Source organism: Eulemur rufifrons, chromosome 25, assembly GCF_041146395.1.
Source record: "Eulemur rufifrons isolate Redbay chromosome 25, OSU_ERuf_1, whole genome shotgun sequence".
In the NCBI taxonomy this organism is placed as follows: Eukaryota; Metazoa; Chordata; class Mammalia; order Primates; family Lemuridae; genus Eulemur; species Eulemur rufifrons.
The window spans coordinates 9,068,357-9,089,875 of NC_091007.1; the positions used below are offsets into that span (position 1 = coordinate 9,068,357).

Sequence of the window (21,519 nt, forward strand, 5' to 3'; positions counted from 1 at the left end):
GATCACATCTTTCTGTGCAGAGCACCCTGCTGTCTTTGGTCAGTGCAAAGGCCCCTTTGACTCCTGCTTTTACTTATTTACTCTTCTCTTTCTCAGTCTCCACTCACATTCCCCTACTTCTTACCTTCAAAAGTAATCATTCTGATATGTTGGATTTGCACCCTTTTATTTGCTCGTGTTCTTGTAAAGCCTGTGGTGTTTTGTGCGCACGTATTTTTGATTTACAGAAATGATAATTGTGCTGTGAAATTCTTTATTTTTTTTCCACTTAGCACCATATTCCTAAGTCCCATCCTTGATGCTTTATGTACACTTAATCCTTTGCTTTTAATCGCTCCGTAATATTCCATGTATTATGGCATTCACTACATTTTACTTTTTGTTCCCCCGTAATAACGGACGGCTAGATTGTTCCCAGCTCGCTGTTACCACGGACAGCTTTGTGACGAACAGTCTTGTGCATAACCACTCTGGCCTGAAAAAGTGGGATTGAGGGATTTGTGTATGTGTATTTAACTTGTCTGAGTGCTGCCAAGTTGCTCTCTGGAGTGGCTGTCCCAGTCTGCACGCGACCCAGCAGCGTGTGAGGGTCTCGTGTCCCTCCATCCCTGCCAACACTTGGCAATGCTCTGCTTTCTAATGTTTGCCGCAGTGTTGCATATGGAGTGATAGATGTAATTTTAATTAAAAAGCGTGGTTGTATCATGTAAACATCTAGCATGTGAAAAAAATATGGCTTAGTTTTAAGTTCTTGATGCTTAATGAAGCATAAACTGTTACTTTCCTATTGCGTTTCGTTCCTGGCTCTTGTACATGTCACTGTCTCTCTGAGATCATAGTTGAGGAGTATGTCATTTTAATCCCCTCCCTCCTCCAACATCTGTGTGTGGTTCCTCAGTTTAACTACAATAACTGGTGTGGGCAACCACTTGTGGACTTTTTTTCTTTTTTTTTTTTTTTCCTCATAGCTTTATTGAGATTCACATACCATACAATTTGTCCATTTAACACGTGCAACTCGGTGATTTTTAATACATTCACAAGGTGGTGCCACCATCATGATAATCTAATTTTAGAACGTTTTTGCTCCCCACACAAAAGAAATGTCATAGCCATTAGCAGTCACTCCCCTCACCCCTCCTTATCTTTTGATTCATAAAAGATAACATGCTGTCTAAATTTAAAAGGCAAATCAGCACTTTTTTTTTTTTTTTTTTTAACTTATCTAGAAAATCCATGAGGTTTTCAAATAAAAATTGAACAGCTTATGTGACAAAGAGCCATGTGTAGACTGGGGTTGATCATACATATTCTGCTGTTCTCGGTGCTAATGAACAGAAGCATTCTTGCTCTTTCTTCAGGCCCTTGGGGAGTCCTTAGGGAAAGGCGATGATCACAAAGACATGGACATCATCACCAAATTCCTAAAGGTGAGTATCTTAGGCTAGGGAAGGGAGAATGTTTTGGATGCTTAAGACCTCTTCTTGTACTTTTGGATTATCAAGGGTTAAAGGCTGGAAAGGGAAATCCTCAGTAAACTTTCTTGTATGTGCACTGTGTTTACGATATCACTGTATACTTAGATATAGCAGTTAATGAAAGGAAATGTATATTTACTTTCCTAGTGGCACATTTTTTTTAAAGCTAGCTTATTAATGTAAACACAGAAAAGAATCACAACAGCAGAATGGACAAGAAGTTTGGGGAATTTCTTTCTTTCTTTTTTTTTTTTTTTAAACACCCTAGGAAGGAGTGCGATGGAGGGTTTCCAGAAGCTGTTTTGAGAGGCTGATGACAATAAGGAAAGGAAGTAGGTGGAAAGACACTGGCAGTGAAAACAAGTAACAGCGTCTGCAACCTTTGAGGGTGTTCATTTCTTCAGGTCTGCAGATCGCTGCCTGTTTTTTACTATGATTTGCCAATTCCACCTTTCTTCTCAGCATTTCTCTCTTTAGTGGTCTAGGTAGGGTGGGCAAATCCCGAATTCATTTTTAACATTTACTTAAAAACTGTGCTCAGGCTAAGAGATTTGAATGCACGAAATGCTTTTACTTAATGTACAGTTTAGTACTACATACTAGTCATCGAGTTCTGAATACATCGAGGATATGGCATGGAACTCCACAGGGCATGGGAACTGGTGGAACCGGAGTTTCCTCTTGGAATGCTGGCTCTCCTTATGGAACACACTCAGGGGGGCACGTCCTCCTCAGCCTTCTCTGTTACTGGCTTCTAGAGAAGTGCTCTTTATGCAGTTAAACCCAAGGGGCCCTGGGATAGTTTTCTGGGGCTGGGGGAGAGGGGTGAGAGGAATGGGTCATGGTTTCTTTTTATTTCTGTTCCTTTTTTTCTTCCTCCTTTAGTCAGGTGCTTTAGTGGGAATTTTAAATTGAGTTTTAGTCTCTACCGTGTAAGTAGAAAGTCCAAATACTGTAACTTGGAAGACTGATTAAATGTCACAGTGCATATGATATTGTGGATGATAAGTCTTGGTTGGTTTAATGTTATGTAATAGAAGTACAAGGAAAAGTTTATTTCTATCAAATAGCTATGAAATTTGATAGTTCTTTTTTTGAGGGGGAGGAATAGATTATCTTGAGCTAGGAATATATATATATATATATATATAGACTAGGGAAGTTTGTCACTTGCCAAAGGCACTACTTCATAAAACATACATGACAACTTAAACAGAAATAGCTCATGAATTACGTATTATTTGATGGTATTTTAATCAGTCAAGGCATTTACTTTAAGGATGATGGTATTCTGTTTTTGTGCATTCGAGAGCTTTTAAACGTACTGAACCACTGGGTGGCATTGTAGTCTAAATTTACCCATTCTTTCAACAGTTTCTTCTTGGTGTTTGGGCTAAAGAATTGAATGCCAGAGAAGATTATGTGAAACGCAGCGTGCAGGGTAAGCTGAACAGTGCGACTCAGAAGCAGACTGAGTCCTACCTCAGACCACTTTTCAGAAAGCTACGGAAAAGGGTGAGGCTTCTTGGAAAATGCTTTTTTTAGCTGCTTTTTTAAAAACAGAATATATAGTTTTAGAATTTTTGCAGTCTGTTTTTCACTACACATAGTAGCTTCTAAAATTAGTCATTTTTTTCTCTTCTAGAATCTTCCTGCTGATATTAAAGAATCAATAACAGATATTATTAAATTCATGTTGCAGAGAGAATATGTGAAGGTACATTACCATGTTGTGCATTGAAATTGTTATGAGCATATCTAGGTTATGTACATAATATAATGTTTGTTTGGAATGGGAGGGTTTTACATAGTAGATTTAAGAATAAATGTGAAATGAGCTAGTAGTAAAAAAAAGTTTTATTTTCTATTTTTCAGCTTTATTGTGAGGCATTGAATAACAGACCTTGGGACTACACTGTATTTTCTTAGTCATTCTTAAAGTAGGCCTACAGGTTCTTCAGGACATGAACTATATATAGGCAGTGTTCGTTTTATGAATGGGGTTGAATTTTGAAGTGTGTAACTGATTGATTATGGCATGGAACAAATTTTCCCATAGAAACAATGTTATAAATTAGTTACCCAGGCCAGCTATAAAAGTCTGTGTAATCTATAATATAGCTGAGCTGTTGTACTGATGATACCACGTATCGTCTTTGTAATTGTTTCTGTGGGAAGATGGTCCAAGTAAGGCCTCCAGATCTCCTCTATTTCAGTACTACAACAATAGGAGACCCCATGCAGGGAAGACTTTTCTCCCTTGTTCCAGACTTTTCCCTCCTGAATGGGCTCTGGGAGGAGGCTGCATGGGGAAAGAGCTCTGGTGGCCAGGGCTCCTGGGGTAGAGTTTAGAAAGCAGAGGGTGGAGGACTGTCCATTGGTGGAGGGGAACAAGAAGAGAAGGGCACAATGCACCCATAGTGGGGATTTGAGATAGGACAGAGTTTGAGGAGGCTTCTTGTTCCTGTGCCTCCCCAGAGACTAGGAGTGGAGCATTTCAGTGCAGCCATCGCAGTGACAGTGACAGAGCAGTAGAAAGGTGGAAATGGCATTGCTTATTCGGTGCTGTGAGTATCTGTATACTCATGGGAGGAACGGATGCTGGCATCCCTGGGTGACTGGATGGTTTGCTTGATCAGAGCCTCAGCTAGTGAGGCTAACGTAGTGATTTCACTCCTTGTAAGAGCCGGTCAGTGTTCTCAAAGAAAATATTTTTGCCTTATGGTTATAAATTTTATTCTTAGTTTCTGTCAGTTGGATGAATCTTACTGGGGAGGTTACGTTGGAATGGATGGGCAAGGTCACCACCACTGCAGAAAGAATACAAACCACCTGCCTGCTAGAGTGGACGCCTTTGCTCTTACTTTTTCTCACGATCATGTATCAGACCTGGGTGCAAGCTTATTTTGCATAAACTACAAAAAGAGTGAAGAAACTTTAGTAACCTGTTTGGACACTTTTCTTTGGAATTTTGGGGAAACTAAATATTAGAATTTTTATCAGTTAAGGTCCAGTGTTAAAATTTACACACATGAGAATCAGTGATAAATGTGTACACATGCCCTTTTAATAACATTAAGCTTTATAAAATCTGTTAAGCAGAGCAAGTTCAAATTTAACTTTAGGATAGAAAATGATCTTCCAGATAACCTCAGTGGTACCTGAGTTTTTAAAAATCAGCTATACATATCAATCATGTAAGTGTTTCATTTTTGAAATTAAAATCTCTTTGAAGCTTGGCTTTATAAGTTTCTCTGAAACCCTCAGGATCTTTTAGAATTTACTTGCTATCTGTTTTTATCCTCCTCTTCTCTCACAGTTAGTCAGGCTTGGTTAAGAAAAAGAGCCATTTGTCTTCCTTGGTTTCTGTCTTAACTTTTTGTAGCTTTTCCTTGTAGGTTCTTGGCAGGTGGGAGGTTTAGGGGGGCCAGAGTGAACTGATCTCATCCTTAAGCTATTTGACTTGAGGGCCAGTATTTCCTCTCTGTTTACACATCTGTTATGGACGCTGTGTGGTCATCCCAGCACACAGAGCCCCTACTGCCTTCAGAGAGCTGCGGTGCTGTGCAGGGAGTAGATATCGTTTTAGGTTGGATTATTAAAAACTAGTTACCCTCTGTCTTCTGCATGACCACCTATGGAGAAGACTGGGTCTAAAGGACACTGAAACTTGAATTTCCGTCAGCGCATGAAATTGCCTACCTGCCAATTCCAGATTGGAAATATATTAATTTCTAACACACAAAGGCCTCAAAGGAATGTTTGTCTTTTTTGCTCATAACCTAACTTTGGTTTCTGTTTTTCGTGGACATTTGTTGTCCTGGGCAGGGCAGTCAGCCACCCCATATTTTAGTCTCTTATTTGAATAACGGGAATGGTAATACTTTCAGTATGCCCAAGATTTGGAAGAAGATTACATCATAAAGGGCTGTGAAATGCTTGAAATAAAAATTTGGACCAACAGAATACTTTTGCCTTTCTGATTGATTTCTTCTCAATTTTTCCTTTCAGGCGAACGATGCTTATCTTCAGATGGCCATTGGAAATGCGCCTTGGCCCATTGGTGTCACTATGGTTGGTATCCATGCCAGAACTGGTCGGGAAAAGATTTTTTCCAAGCATGTTGCACATGTTTTAAATGATGAAACTCAGCGGAAGTACATTCAGGTAAGCAATTTGGAAGGACAGGAATTGCCCTGGAGGTTGACATTCTCTGATTCCCAAAACTGTGAGTCTCAAGGGCAGGCGAAGAATCATGGTGAATAGGAAATAGCATGATAGGATCCAAGTCCTCTTTTGATAAGTGCGTTTAAGAAACCTTCACCGAATAAAGTAAAAACCTTTTAACTTTCATATATGATGGAAGACAGGTTCAAGCATTGTGCTTTAATTACATTAGCACTGAGTGAAACTACTGCATTTTTTTTTTATTTTTTATTTTTTTAAAATAGAAGTGAGGTCTTGCCCTGTTGCCCAGGCTGGAATGTGTTGGTGCGATAATAGCTCACTGCAACCTCAAACTCCTGGGCTCAGTGGATCCTCCTGCCTCGGCCTCCCGAGGAGCAGGGACTACAGGTGTGCACGACCAGGCCCGGCTAATTTTTTAATTTTTTTGTAAAGACATGGTATCGCTATGGTGCCAGGCTTGTTTTGAACTCCTGGGCTCAAGCAATCCTCCCACCTCGGCATCCCAAAGTGCTGGGATTATAGGTGTGAGCCACCAGTGCCCAACATTTTGCTTTTTTTAAAAAAACATATACATTAGCAAGTAAAACTTGAGCTAATCCAAAAAATTTAACATATATATAAAAGCTCTCAAATTGGGAGCTTAGCGGAGTGACAGATTCAGAGTACTTTACAATAAATCTTGATTTGTTGCTTTCAAGATGGGTCTAACATCTATTAGGCTAAATAGGTATGGAGAGTAAAGACTTGGCTTTAATGCATATAATCATTTTTAAGTAGCACGTAACAATACTTCTTTAGTCATGTCAAGTGTTTATAGTTTATTTTCTTAAAGTTATGCATGTCTCACGTAAACTTGTTTGCATTATTGTTGGGCTAAACTTTTCTCCTTAGTGGGGAAAAAAAATCAACTATAATCTAGCCCTTGCCAAATTGTCATAAATCCCAGACTCTGTCTGTATAATGACTTTTGCTGGATGGTAATCCTAAGACTTGAAGATGATACTCAGAAAGTTTACTTAAAATTTAAAGTTCACTGAAAATGCATAAAGTGCTTCCAGATTTCGTGCCAGAGAACAGTCATTATCATATTCATGAATTATCTTTTTATTTGTATTTCGGTTCCAAGTGTTGAATGTTAATTTGTGTCATGCTTTATGCCTTATTCACATATATTAGCATTTTAAAATATGATTTCAATCTGACTTCCTAATGTGAACTGTAGTATAGAGTTCAGATATACTTCTGGAAACCCAAGCACATTACCATTTCTTAATAACCACCAGTGACTTTTATTAAAGGCAAAAGTTTTTTGGGGGGGAAAAAGTGTTGTTTGGCTGTAACAATAGAAAACAGTTCTCAAGGATTAAGTTTGTTAATTATGTTTGTGTATACTGTGGCCAAAGCTATAGAATGTAAAAGTCCATGTGATTGTAGATAAATTGTCTTAAAGCATTTCCTTTTGTAAATAATGGTTTGATTTCCATCCCACCCCATAGACTGATTTTCGTTTTTAAAATATACCTAGTGTTTATTTAAGATTTGTGGTTTATTTTGGAAGCTACATAGTGACCTTTTCTTCCTCCCTTGTTCTTCCTTTAACTTGTTCTCCTCCCATTAAAAAGAATTCTCCTTTTTTCTCCCAAAGTGGTTAGGGGAAATTGGTGACCACATTGTGTCTGAAGTTTATTGATACAGACCCAGTACTGTCTTGTGGATAGGGCACAGTCAGGTGGACTCATAGCTCCTCGACAGAGGGAAGCCATGGAGCACTGAATGAATAATGGACCCACATCTCTTTGTGTGGGTGCTGGTGACATATGTCCCAGGGTCTTAGTGACCTCAGTGCTATCCTGTGCAACATTTTTATGACAAATTGGGTGACTATACAGAGAGAGGAGTTTATCACGTTTGCAGATAAGAAACTAGAAGGGATAAGGATGTGTGTTTGGGTGGAAAAGAAGTTGATACTCCAGAAGTTCTTGACAGACCAGAGAGAAGGGCAGATTCTAAAAATATAATATTTAGCAGGGACGACCATAAGAAAATTTGGATCCATAACCCACTTGTTTAAGTATACAATTTCAGCAGTGGGTATAAGAAAGAATTAGAGAATTTAGTGGACTAAATTAAGCACAATAAAATTGGTAGTATGATACGGCCACCAGAAAGGCTAATGATAGCTTATGCTCCATTATTAGACCTAGTAATTTAGTGTAGGCTTCACAGGGCAAGAACGTAGTTCACTGTTGTACCCCTAGAATCCAAAACAATGTCTGGCTCCTGGTGGGTGCTCAGTAAATACTTGCTGATTGAATGACTACTCTATAGAACAAGAGAGGTGACAGTCATGTTCTTTTTCTAGTCCTTGGGATTTGGTGGAAATCTGGGCAAGAGGTCCTTAGATAATGGTAGAACTTTGTGGTAGAAGAGGATTAAACTTGTCCTATACAGTTAAGGACCAATTAAAGTCTAAGTGGACAGATTTTGGGTCAGTGTAAAGAAAAGCTTTTTTAAAAAAATTTTATTTTATAATAATTATAGATTCACAAGAAGTTGCAAAAATAATATGAAGATATTTTTTAATAGGCAGAACTGTCCCAAGGTAGGAGCAGGGCTGGCTTGGAAGATGGGGGAGATAGCTGTCTGCAAGCATTGAGTTAACTATTGCCATTTTGGCCCTTCTGGCCCTCAAATTTCTCTGATTCTTCTCTGCCATTTTCCCTGCAGGGCATTGCTTAAACCTAAAGTTACACAACTCACATGCCCACAATAGTCAGTCAGATAACAGGAAACCTCTGGCCTTCTATCTGTCTTCTGTTTTCCTACTTTTTATACAGGCACAAATAGAGGCAGCATTTCATTTTCCTCAACTCTGCTGTAAGAAAATGAACAATGCAAACACAAATGTTAAGTGTCAGCTTATGTTTTTAGCCTCTCCTGTTGGAGTCACTTGAATTCATTCTTTCCCTATACGAGTATGTTTCCAATGTTGCTGAGTCGTCGTCCTCGTGTGTGTGTGTGTGTGTGTGTGTGTGTGTGTGTGTGTGTTTTTTAATTAGAAGCAAGATCTTGGGTTTTGGAAAAATGTACTCTCCTATTTTTAAAATATTGGCACCACATTAAAAAAAATTAACATTATTAACATTATATAAGGCTAAAGAAAATGCCAGTTTGTGATCTGTGTCTTAAACCTATAGTTAGCTCAAGAAAAAGTATGCTGCCACCCCTGGGTTAGGGTTATGTGAAATTCTTGGTTACAGTCAACTGAGTAATTTACTAAGCTGTCTTATGAATCATCCTCTTGTTACTTTGGTATCTAGGTGAGGTTGATTTGAATTATCCTAAAAAAGGTAAAATTTAAGCGTATCATTTGAAGTTTAAGTCGGGGGTTGGCAAACTTCTTAAAGGGTCAGGCAGTAAGTAAATCTTGGGCTTTGCACTTCATACGGTCTCTGTCCCAACTACTCAGCCCTGCAAGGCGCTATACTGGGCTGGGTTCCGGCAAAACTCCATTTATAAAAGGGGCAAGTGGCCTGAGGACCATAGTTCGCAGACTCCTGGTGAATGTATAAACCCAAATCTTTTTTACATTCAGATATTTGCTGAGTAGGTAATTGTGAAAATCAGTTAATAATTATTTCTTTTTAAATTGCAGTATAGTACACCTCAACAGGGTAGTGCTTGAAGTGTACTAACTTTAGTTGTACAGCTTAATGATTCTTGATGTGTGTGACACATAGCAAGCTATAAGACAAGATCTACATCTAGAACGTTTCCAGCAGGTTCCTTCATGCCTGTGCCCGCCTAAGTCCCCCATCAGGAGTAACCACTATTCTGACATGTGTCGTTATTGATTAGTTTTGCCTGTTGTTGGACATCACGTAAATGAAAACTTGCAATGTGTGGAATAATTTTTTTTTTGGAAATACTGGTGAGAAATATGTTTTATGAAATATAGTAGAAAACAATTCACGGGGCTGTTTTACTGGAAAAGAAATTCATCTTTTGGTTTTATGCAAACCTCTGTAGCATGTAAACAGTGGAAGTTGTTTGAAGTGTTCTCTTTCTCACAAAAATTAAATACACCACAGGGAGGGTTTTCTCACCATGTAGATCAAAGGAAAGCTCTGACCGGACTCAAGTCCAGGGTTAGATTGAGATTGGTGGTAGTAGCTTCAGGGCCTTTGTTTATTCTGCCAAATACAGATGAAACCTTTGGCCCAGATTTTGGTAAAGCTTTTTTTACACAGATTATAGGAAGCTCTTGATTATTTAAAGACTTTATAATTCAGTCATTTCCAGACATCTCTTCAAGAAGTTCACATCTTGGGCACTCTTTACTTGAAGAGAAGGAAGGTAAACAGGAGAAGGAAAATGAGGTGAAATACACATCAGATAGCTGTTGGCCCCTGAAACTGCGCTCACCCTTCCTCACTGTATTCTGTACCGTGAAACCTGACTCTTGTGGACAAAATTGGCAGACTTCCCTGCCTTCTGGCTTCTAGTCGGGGCAGGCCTTCCAGAGAGGTACTGGAAGGCATTTTGTGGGTGGGAAAAGAACTCGTTCTGGGGTATTTATTTCCCTGGCTTCCTTCCTCTGGGTGACTGCACCCCTCTGCCCAAGGCCATCGCTTCTCTCTGGCGGCTGTCTCCATACGGGTCCCTCTCTGGGTTCTAGCACCCATTTTCCTCCCTTCCCGTCTAGGCTTGGGCCGGCCACAGCTTCCCACGATTGCCAGTGCAAGGGCACTGCTCTCTCTCGTTGGTCCCAAGTCCTCCCTACTCCTTTGTAATGTCCTTGAAATTGTTACCATCAATTTATCTAGCTTGAATATGCTGTTTGTTCTCTGCTGGTATCCTCCTTGATACTTGTATATGAGTTGATCTGTGCACTGTGTTATACACAGATTCCTTTGAGGAGGGTTAGAAGATTAAGGAATATACTCTCTTCTAAATAATTTTTTTTAAGGTTTTGCTATTATAAAAGACAAAATATCCTATAATATTCTTCTCTGGCAAGATGTTTTCATTAACCTTCAGTTTTGTAAATTCCCTAGTAAAGGCATGATGTCAATATTTTATGTCCATTATTTCAATCCATATTTCATGTTTTGGCATATTTCATCTATACTAGCATTTGCCAAATTTATTTGTCCACGGAACATTTGTAAATTTGTGATGTATTTATGTATTACCCAAACTGGTGTGACAGAAACATTCATTACTGCAGTGAGTGATCACAGCTTGATCTGTATGTTGCACGCAAAACATCCTGCTTATTGGTGAATGCTCCCCTGCGTGGAGCTCAAATATACGCCACACATTGTGGGTTTGGTGGCTTTGTGCCACAGCCTGGCATTCTTGGCTATGATAAACCATTTGCTAAAGGCAAGTTAGTGCGTGATAACAGCTGTCTACCCATTTAATATTTCCCAGCCTACGAAAACAGTACATTTTTGGAGAAAAATACTGCTAGCATTTATCTTGTAATAACACCCTTTAATATCATGGAACACTAGTGTGTTTTGGAAACAGATTTTGGGGAATGCTGATCTACCCTAGGCCATGCTGCTTTCTAGCTGGCAGCTTAGTGGATGGGAAGTAGGCGTCGTTTTACTTTAGGGTGGTAAATCTTATATTTCTCAACCACATGGTTGAAAAAAATGCCATATCCCCCTCCACTGTGAAAGCCTGGTAGTCAAATAAATGAAATCTTCCCCCAAATTAGTTAGGGTTACATTTTTACTTAATGTTTGAATTATTGTTTGTAATTGTAATTTGTTGTTACTTTCTGTGAAATGATGAACCTTTGAAGTGGAAATTTGTTCTTCATATAGAAAACAAACATACAGATAAATAAAAAAACGAGCAGCTCTGTGTCTTCTACCATACGCTATGTAGGTGGTTTGGGTTAGTCCCAAGCTATCAGTTTTCTTTAATTTTTCCAATAAGTCTTTCAGATACTGAAGTTTTTAATACATTTAATACTTGCAGTGGGGCATTTCGTTGGAAGCAGCGTGTAGTTACCTTTCTCTGCCGTCATCCCCAGTGGCTAGACCCAGATCAGTTATTTAAAAGTCCAGAATGCGTTATTTAGATGAATTCAATTTTAACGAAATACTTGTGTGGAAAGAATTCCTGTAGACGATATTTAAAATATTGGCCTTTTTTGTGCATGACTACAAATGTTGGTTGAAATTACAGAAATTAACTTATAAGCATTAAGTACACATTTTGTGAGCATCACATTTCAGGTCAAATGAGCATTCCCTTAGTCTGAAGTTCGGATTAATTTTTAATGTAAGTATTGCATGTTAATTCATTACTTTATTAGAACTTTCACAGTTCATAACGGAATTTTAAATAGGTAGAAAATGCCACTCATCCCTTATTCTTCTCATTCTTGATGTACCATTAAATGGATCTGTGCTTTCATCTTTAAGACTTTGTCTTATAGTGTAAATTAGTGATGGCAAATACAGAAATAATTGATTTAATAAAATGTCTTTATACTTCAGTAAAAAGATTACTTATAAACCAAAAATACCTTTTTCATGTTCTATTAACTAATGATAGAAAAGACAAATCCAGGTGAACGATTGTAATTGTACCTTGGTTTGGTTTTTATAAGTTTTTGTTTTCTGCAATAATAAAAAAAAATGCAGGTTTTCTTAGAAGATGCAGGTTGATTGTTTTAATGATCCATTGATTTCTCTGGATATAAACAACTCTCATTATCCAGGACCAGGATATGTATCCTGTATCACAGGCTGTGATACACCAAACTGTATCTATATTTGATATTTTTATACCATATCTGGAATATTCTACATTGCCTCCAATTAAACTTAATTGTAGTAATATACACGTAACATAAAATTTACCATCTTAACCATTTTTAAGTGTATAGCCTACCAATTAGACTTTTAAATGGAGACCATTTTCCTAAAAACATACTGATTTTGAAAAATCAATATAGCTAAATATTGTGTGGGAGGAAGTCATTAAGAAGTCATTCAGTTTCTACAGTAGAATCTGGAAAGGCTCAGGACATGGGGCTATTAGACATTGCAAAAAGCCCAGGCCATGGGAGGGGCTGAAAACAGAGTGATTGAGATTTAGGATGATTAGTCCAGGGGTTGCTTCTCAGCCCTGCACAAGTAGGGCTCCCCCTCCTTCCACTGTAGCATAAAATGGGTTTACTTACTGAGAGATTTGTACTAAGGCAGAGTGAGATGCAATACTGAAAATGAGAATTAAATGGAAGTCTATGTATTGGCAAATGAGACCTCTAATTCCTGTTCTCTGCTGGATTCCTCTGATGCTGGCAGGCAGGCTTTTACTCCGTCCTACTCAGGACGTTGGAGAGTTCTTCTCTGTGAAACTGACCCAAGAGAAAAGATCTAAATTACCAACACTTAGCGTTCCTCCAATGAAAAGCCGAGCTTGCTGCCATAGCATCCTCAAATGAAGTCCTATTGATGAGCCTGGCCCATTCAGGGAGTTTCCATTTAGCTGTGTAGTGCCTTACTCATCAGCATGAATATTCTCCTAAGAGAGAATATTCAGTTGGAGACAGAATATTCAGCTCAGACAGTTGGAGAAAGTCTCCAACATGAAGACAGAGACCAAAATAAACACACAGAAAAAGAATTCAGAGTAAAAGAATTATAGTACAGGGAACAGAACAAAAAATTCATTTAAAAACTATAATTAATACCTTATCCTTAAAGTTGTAGCCATGAAATAAGAGCACTATGCTATAAAAAAAAAAAAAAATATCAAAATGAACCCTTAAAAATTGAACATTATAGTAGAAACTTAAAAATTAAGTGAGAGGGTTGGAAGTAAAGTTGAGGAAATATTGAACCTAGGAAAGATAAAAAAAAAAAAAATGAGTCGGTCTATAAGGTTTGTAGCTGGTTTGAATTCCAGAAAAGAAGAACAGAGAAATTGGAAGGTAGGAAATGAAGAATTAATGCAAGAAAACTTTCCAGAGCTGATGGACACTACTTTCTAGAATGGAAGAAGAGTACACCTAAGACAGAGCAAATGAATAGGAAAAATCTCACATCAAGGCACAATATAATGCAAGGCCAAGGCTAAAGGGAAGAAGTGCTTCAGAGAAAAGAAGTAGGTCAGTTACAAAGGCTCAGAAATTAAAATGCTATCTTCTTATTAACAGTACTAGAAGCTAGAAGACTGCAGAGCAGTACCTTGCAATAGCTAGGGAAATAATTTCCAGTTCAGAATTCTCTTCCCATATGAACTATCAAATCAAGGGAGAATATAGGCTAATGATGTTTTCTGACAGGTAAAGTCTCAAAAATGTGACCTCACATGTACGCCTTCTCTGGCATTGTCGTCATAGCCAGCACTTACACATAGCGCTTACACTGGGCTTCAGCACGTATGGCAACACTATGAGTTGGACGCTACCATTTTCCTGTTTATGGATGGGGAAACCGAGGCATAGAGAAGCAAGGTCTCAAGGCCACACGGCTAGTCAGTGGTGCAATTTGGATTTGTACCGGGGAAGTCTTGACTCCACTGTGTTATGCTAGCTCTGCTTGAGGGTGTCCTCCACTCGAAAACGTCCGGGAACCGGGATCCAGCACAGAGCAAGGTGAGAGGAAGTCCCAGCTGAGCGGCGAAGGGAGCGGTCGCAGTACAAGTATGTGTGGACTGGAGCAGACGGACAGAGGGCTCCAGGAAGAAATGGCAAAGGTTACATTACCTGGGGTGTTTGGTCATACTGAGAGTAGTCTCACTGTTGGAGAATGGAGTAGACACGCCAAAAATTGGGGGAAACATAAACTGTGAAAGGAGAGGTCATCATAATACAAGATGTGGCTCTGCTTTGAATGATACTTGTGTTGCCTTTGTGAGGTAAGCCCTGGGTTTCACTACCCAAAGAACTGTGATTTGGGGAGAGAAAGTGCCTTTTAAGGGTGTGTGTGCGCATATGTGGGGCCAGTGGGCATGGTGTGAGAATTCTCAGCCTTCATAGCCACAGGTCAGTCGGTCACACCTGAAACAGAAAAACCAAGCACTGTCAGTGTGGTATTTAGGAACATGGCAGTAAGTACCAGAGGAAACACTTAAAAGATTTGACAATGGTTGCCCCTAGGGAGGTGGAAAGAGTGAGGCAGAGGACTGCTATTGTGTGATATTAGCTCTGGTTCACAGAGTCAGAGCCACAGTCCTTCTGGTCCTCCCACACGTCCCCCACCCTTCTTTGCTTTATCTTCTCCACAGCACTTAGACATCATTTAACCTTTTTTTTTTTTTTTGCAAATTGTGTTCCTTGTCTTGCTTCCCTTACTAGCATATAATCCCAGTGAGGGTGAGGATTTTTTCTGGTTTGTTCCCTACTGTATTCCTAGAGCCCAGAACAGTGCTTGGCACATAGTAGGCACTGAATAAATATTGGTTAAATAAATGTATTGCCTTTATAAAAATATAAAAGTCCGTTAAAAATGCCACCTGTTTCTAAGCAATTTGCATGCAGTAAGCTGAGCTAAGCAGCTCATTGTGGTCCTGGCATAAGCAATTTGAAACTAAAACCCTGCGGGCTCTAATTGAGACTGTTTGTTTCCATTTGGGGAAACAGCCCTGTGCTGTCCTAAGGACAGCACCTTGACAAATCTGTGCCATGTCCTATCCATCCTTACTGCAACAATGTATTGTAATGCGCTGGGTAACTATTTACCACTCAAACTGTTGAGCTTCACAGCTTTTTGGCAGCTAAGATGTCAGGCACAATACTGGTATATATTTTTAAATCATAGAGTTTGGTTAGTGAGTGTAAATAAGCATCACAAATGTCTTCTGTAAGGAGCACGCACCTAAAATTTCAGTTTTAGTTTTTTTTGTTTTTTTTTTTTTTTTGAGACAGAGTCTCACTTTGTTGCCCAGGCTAGAGTGAGTGCCATGGCGTCAGCCTAGCACACAGCAACCTCAAACTCCTGGGCTCAAGCGATCCTCCTGCCTCAGCCTCCTGAGTAGCTGGGACTACAGGCATGTACCACTATGCCCGGCTAATTTTTCTATATATATATTTTTAGTTGTCCATATAATTTTTTTCTATTTTTAGTAGAGACGGGGTCTCGCTCTTGCTCAGGCTGGTCTCGAACTCCTGACCTTGAGCGATCCACCCGCCTCGGCCTCCCAGAGTGCTAGGATTACAGGCGTGAGCCACCGCGCCCGGCCAAATTTCAGTTTTTATAGTGTAAAGAAAATCATCTCCAGCAGCCTTACCGTCATTTACCTTCTACTTGCTCCTGACGGTTCTTGCCACGTTTGCTGCTGACTAAAGGTATTTGTATTTCATCAGGGTGTTCTTTTTCCTCGTTTTGCCTCTTCTCACCTATTCCTCCAGGAAACTTAACATGCCAAATTAGTGATTTCACCTGTATTTCCATGGCTACAGATCACAGTTCTCACACACATGATTAGAATTCACAGCAGGAGAAAGCTGGGCGATGAGAAGGAATGGTCTTTATCCTAAAGCAGATACCTGATTAGCACAGAGAACAAAAAAAATGAGGAGCACAGCAAATTACATGTTCTTGTTTTGTACTGCCTGCAGAATTCTTTCCTCTTCTAAATCAGCTGAAAACTAACCTCCCTCCACACCATTAATTCTTGAAGAGCGTAATACAGGCAATTCTTGAATCCACAAAGGACTTTAAGTAAAATATTTCAAAATCATGTTTCTCTGATGTTGAATCCGTTAGAATATAGCTGAATTCACAGAAGTATAGTCGTCCCTCAGCATCCTCTGAGGATTGGTTCAGGGATCCCTACAGATGGCAGAATCCACAGATGCTCAAGTCTCTGGTATAAAATGGGCAAGCCTTTGTGTATAATCTACGCATGCATTCTCTCATATACTTTAAATCATCTCTAGATTACTTATAATATCTAAGACAATGTAAGTGCTGTTTAAGTAGTTGTTACACTATATTGATTTTTACTTTTATTTTTTATTCTTTCCAAATATTTTCAATCCACGGTTGGTTGAATCTGTGAGCATGTAACCCGTGGATATTCAGAGGCGACTGTGATTTATATTTGTATTGTCTACTTACTGTGAGGCTAAAGAGATTTTGCAGGGATTTTTTTGTTGCTATTTTGTTTTGTTTTTGGTGATTTCACTGAGCTTAAGAGCTGTTTGAATACTTAGGTAATTGCAGAATAAGAGTTATAAATACTTGATGTTTTACATACCTGTGTTACATTAGCATACATTTTGAGGCGATTTTTCATGCTTCCTCCCCAGATTTCCAGATGTTCTCTTCTGTTACTGGGTTGTATAACTGTGGCCACATACTCTGCTCTTCCCACTGGGTCATAGTGGGATAACTCTTTCTTATTTAATGACCAGATGATATTTCAGTGTATCATTTTGAAGGAAGAAAAGGAATTTTGGGGGAATACTAGTAAGTAGCAGGCAATGTGCACTTTCATACTCAATATCTGATTTTATTCTAGGCCCCAACATAGCCTTTGGCCTGTGAGAATAGGATTTCATTGTTCTGGTTATTTTTGTGAACCTATGGTGGGAAACCCTAAGATAATTTGTGCCAAAAGTTACTTTGTAAACAAGGAAATTTGTAGGTTGATAGATCAAACAGGTCATAGGATTCATTGCTGGTTACAAACTCTTCCCAAGATAGTTTTGGAGAGAGATCTATAGGGGCATGTTGCCCTTGTCCCTGGCCTGCTTGCAAAGAATACTGGGTATTTGGATAATGACTTAGAGGACCTGTTTACTCAGTGCTTGGATGAGAAAACTAAGAAGAATAACTAAAAACTAAATGTCACCTAAGGATTTTAAAAGATCACAGACCAAAGGATGAATTGAAAGAGATTGAATGAAATTTAATAGTCATAGTTCTTGTCATGAATTTTTCACTATAAAGTTAAACACTGAAGAAGAACTGGCCAAGTTTCAGAAGAGATAGAAAGCATTTGAATTTTGTGAGATCGAGGGGAATTAGCTGTGTGTATTGTAGTTGTCCAAAAAGAGTCAAAGGTTTATGGTTACAGATGCCCAAAGTCTAGAGCAAAGGTGTGTAGTCACTGCTTCTACTAAATTCTGCAAGAATGGCCAGGTTACGTTTGGAGTGTTATACTTAGTTTTTACTGTTACGTAAAAGTGCTTTATCATGTGATATTTGTACATACGAAAGAATACATGTAAACATAAATTATAAATAATAAAATGAATATCTAAAAACCTTATTCCCAGCTTAAAAACTAGAACATCTGGAAGACCACTGAATCTCAGTTTTCCTCCTCTACCCCAGAAGTAACCATTATCCTGTATTTCTCTTTTTCATTTTCTTGCTTTTCAAAAACAGTTCTACCATGTTATGTGTGCATTTCTAAGCAATATATATTTTTTTACTTGTTTTTGAATCTTATTAAAATGGTATAATAGTGTATGTAGTAATAGTTCAATGCTTTTCATAGTCAACATGGTTTCTGAGATTCATATGTATTGGCCTATCTCAACCAGAGTTCCTTATCTGGACCATAGAACACAGAAAATAATTTGAGTGGCTATTTTCTCAATTCTCCCAAGGGTGATAACATAAGTAATCCCTGAAATGTTAGATGCCTAGGAGAGAAGTTACCTCATTACATACAATGGATGCATTATGCTGAGCAGTTTAGAGCTTAATTCTCTATTGGAACCTGGTTGAGACTCATTGAATTGTTATATGCAGCTATAGTTAATTCATTTTTACTGTTATAAAATATTCCATTTGGGAACACACTAAAGTTTACTCATACATTCTCCTATGGATGGAAATTTGGGTTGTTGCCAGTTTTTTTGTTTTGCTGTCATGAACAATGCCACAATGAACATTCTTGTGCATATCTCCAAATGCACGTGAATAAATGTTTCTCTGGATATACGTCTGAGTGAAATTGCTGAGGACTGCTGCATTTTAATGGGAACATTGACAAACGGGAGTGAGTCCAGAGGAGGGCAGTTAAGAATAGTTCAACCATATCATAACCAACCTTTATTTTCTTTATTTTCTTAGGGGTTGAAGAGGTTAATGACCATTTGCCAGAAACACTTTCCTACAGATCCATCAAAATGTGTGGAGTACAATGCACTGTGAGATCTGTGTATGGTGTGTATACAACAATAACAACCTTAAGGAAGCAGAGTATGGACTTCTGGAATTACCAACAGGAATGAGGGAAGAAGAAAACTGGAGTTGCCAATCTCTGAGTTCTATCTGATGCAACTTGATTGGTTTTAAGAACTGTGATGACTTTCATATCACATCTGACTACAAACTGATTCTGTGTCTTGCCTTCATTTTAAATGGTCCAAAAATTAAGTTCTAAAGACTTTTATTCACAGTTTAAATATGTAGACAACAGAAAAAGGGGTTTAAAATGACCTTTTCCCACTAGACTTCAAAGTAGTGGTTACATGATTAAAAAGAAACATTTAAGGATGGACTTAATTGTTTGGTAAAATATATTTGCACATTGTCTTTAATATTTATAAAAAATATTTTTATATATTTCAACAAAAATCTGGAACCATTGAATGAAACTTTATAGTCCTTAAATGTTGCTGAACTTTTGCTGTCTTGCAATAGAATTTGAGTGTAAATGTTATTACAGTTAGCTCGAATGTTATTTTTCTTGTGTTTCAAAGCTTGCTTTTATCTTCTAAGGAGTGTAAATTTTAGTATTTGTCATGTCTCAGACAAAAAGATTTAACAGTGAGTAGAAGTTTGAAAAAACAAATATGGTGTATTATACCAACATAAATTCAAAACAAAGTAACCCAAGGTTCAAGATGGGGCAATGGGTTATGAAGCCAGTGAGAGTGGGGGATTGTGATGATGCTGGTAGACCCGTGGCCGACTTTGTTCCCATCCACACCCTACCAGGCAGAGGAGGGAGGTGCCAGTACTGATGCCACTACCCAAGACAAGACAGCATGTTCTGGTTCTGGTTCTCCACAAAGTGAAGACTTGTTCTGATTTTGCAGTGTCATACTTAGATCGTTGTGACCAATCACCGTGCTTTAGACGTTGAGAAGACTCATAGTAACGTGGGTAAATAGGCCGTCACCTGACCAGGTGGAAGAGGCAGTATTGGCCAGTGATGAGAGTGGGGGCTCCAAAGGCAGAACTTCCCAGCTTCACGCTTCAGCTCAGCACCTGCCAACTGTATGACCTTGGGCAAGTAACTTAATCTTTCTAAGCTTCAGCTTCCTCATTTTAAACTGGTAACAATAACATACATTCTTCATAGCATTATTGTCACGCTTCAGTAAAATAGAATGCTTAGCACACTGGTGAATGCTAAGAGCTTAGTGTGTATGAGTTGTGTCGTCATTGTTGCTAGAGGGTAGCTAAACTACCTTTGATGAGCTCTGTGGTTAGTGGCAGTGTGTACTCAAGTGACACTACCCATAATGATAATGATGATGATGTTAGCAACAGTAATAATGAAAACATTGATTATACATTTACTGTAGCTGGGCCCTATGGCTGCCCTCAACTTGGGCCAGTTCTGAGGTTAGAACGGCCGAGGATGTGGTGGGGGCTAGAGGCCACTGAGCAGGCGGGTGTAGATTCACACTTGTTTATTCCGGCCCCTATTGGGAAGACTCAAAAACCAGTTTTGGCCACTGTGTTCTTCAGCTGTGCATAGACAGGGTCGTATCTGCTGGTTACTTGCACGGTGCTGGCTAAGGTAATCGAGGTTCTCTGCCTGCCACCTCCCACTTTGGAAACCTTTTCTTACGATTGTTTAGCACTTAGGGGAACTTAACAGCACAAAAGGGAGACACACTTTTTTGTAAGATAACAATCTAGACTTTCTGGTGGTCTTAATAGGACTTGTTTGTGAATATTGTTGTATGAATAGTCCCCAAATTACTTTTTCTTTATTCACAATCAGGCCACAGCGTGATAGTTAATTTCTTGTGGTCCTCCTTTTTGCTGTTTGTTAATATTCCACATAAAGAAGCAACTGAGGCCGGGCGCGGTGGCTCACGCCTGTAATCCTAGCACTCTGGGAGGCCGAGGCGGGTGGATTGCTCAAGGTCAGGAGTTCGAGACCAGCCTGAGCGAGACCCCGTCTCTACTAAAAATAGAAAGACATTATATGGACACCTAAAAATCTATATAGAAAAAATTAGCCGGGCATAGTGGCGCATGCCTGTAGTCCCAGCTACTCGGGAGGCTGAGGCAGTAGGATCGCTTAAGCCGAGGAGTCTGAGGTTGCTGTGAGCTAAGCTGACGCCACGGCACTCACTCTAGCCTGGGCAACAAAGTGAGACTCTGTCTCAACAAAAAAAAAAAAAAAAAAAAAAAAAGAAGCAACTGGGCCACACGACACCAGTACCTCCTAATGTTGATTAGTGTGGTCAGATGGTACGAAAGAGAAAGGAACATAATCAACAAGGCTGCGACTGTTAACCATTCGGGGCTGGCGTGGAGGGAAGCAGGTTCAAAGATGTGGATTTCCTCAGAGAAAAGTTTTCCATTTTCCTGAAATTAAAGATCTTCAGATGGCTGCAAATATCATGAGGATATGCAGAAAAATGACTTCTCCCGTTCTCCAAATTGTGAAAATTTTAGTTCAGCAGAAACTATGTATTTCTGTTTTTAGCTGTTTATAAAACAATGAAGACATACCTTTTTAAATCAATCATAATCCTTAAAGAACTATATTCCTCCCCTTGTCGCACTCCCTGCCTCCCCAGACTCCTGTCCACAGGTGATGTGTATTTCTGGATTTTAATTTAGTAAAACATTGGTTTTCCCTCAGAAGTAGACAGTGCATTTCCTAGGAGTGTCAT

General features: G+C 39.0%; 1 protein-coding gene across 9 annotated transcripts in view; it reads left to right on the forward strand.

Annotated features, from left to right (window-relative positions):
* PRPF18 (pre-mRNA processing factor 18) overlaps positions 1 to 21,519 on the forward strand; it is a 44,486-nt gene that overhangs the window by 16,694 nt on the left and 6,273 nt on the right. For 3 of the 9 annotated variants that reach the window (XM_069458988.1, XM_069458989.1, XM_069458996.1), the window contains 5 exons: positions 1,362 to 1,430; positions 2,853 to 2,993; positions 3,124 to 3,195; positions 5,490 to 5,645; positions 18,728 to 20,620. In XM_069458988.1, the coding sequence (XP_069315089.1) occupies positions 1,362 to 1,430; positions 2,853 to 2,993; positions 3,124 to 3,195; positions 5,490 to 5,645; positions 18,728 to 18,808 (519 nt within the window). In that variant the 3' untranslated portion in view covers positions 18,809 to 20,620. Of the gene's footprint in view, positions 1 to 1,361; positions 1,431 to 2,852; positions 2,994 to 3,123; positions 3,196 to 5,489; positions 5,650 to 6,364; positions 6,422 to 18,727; positions 20,621 to 21,519 lie in introns of those variants that run through there. The other 6 variants (XM_069458992.1, XM_069458994.1, XM_069458990.1 and 3 more) reach the window with 5 other exon arrangements.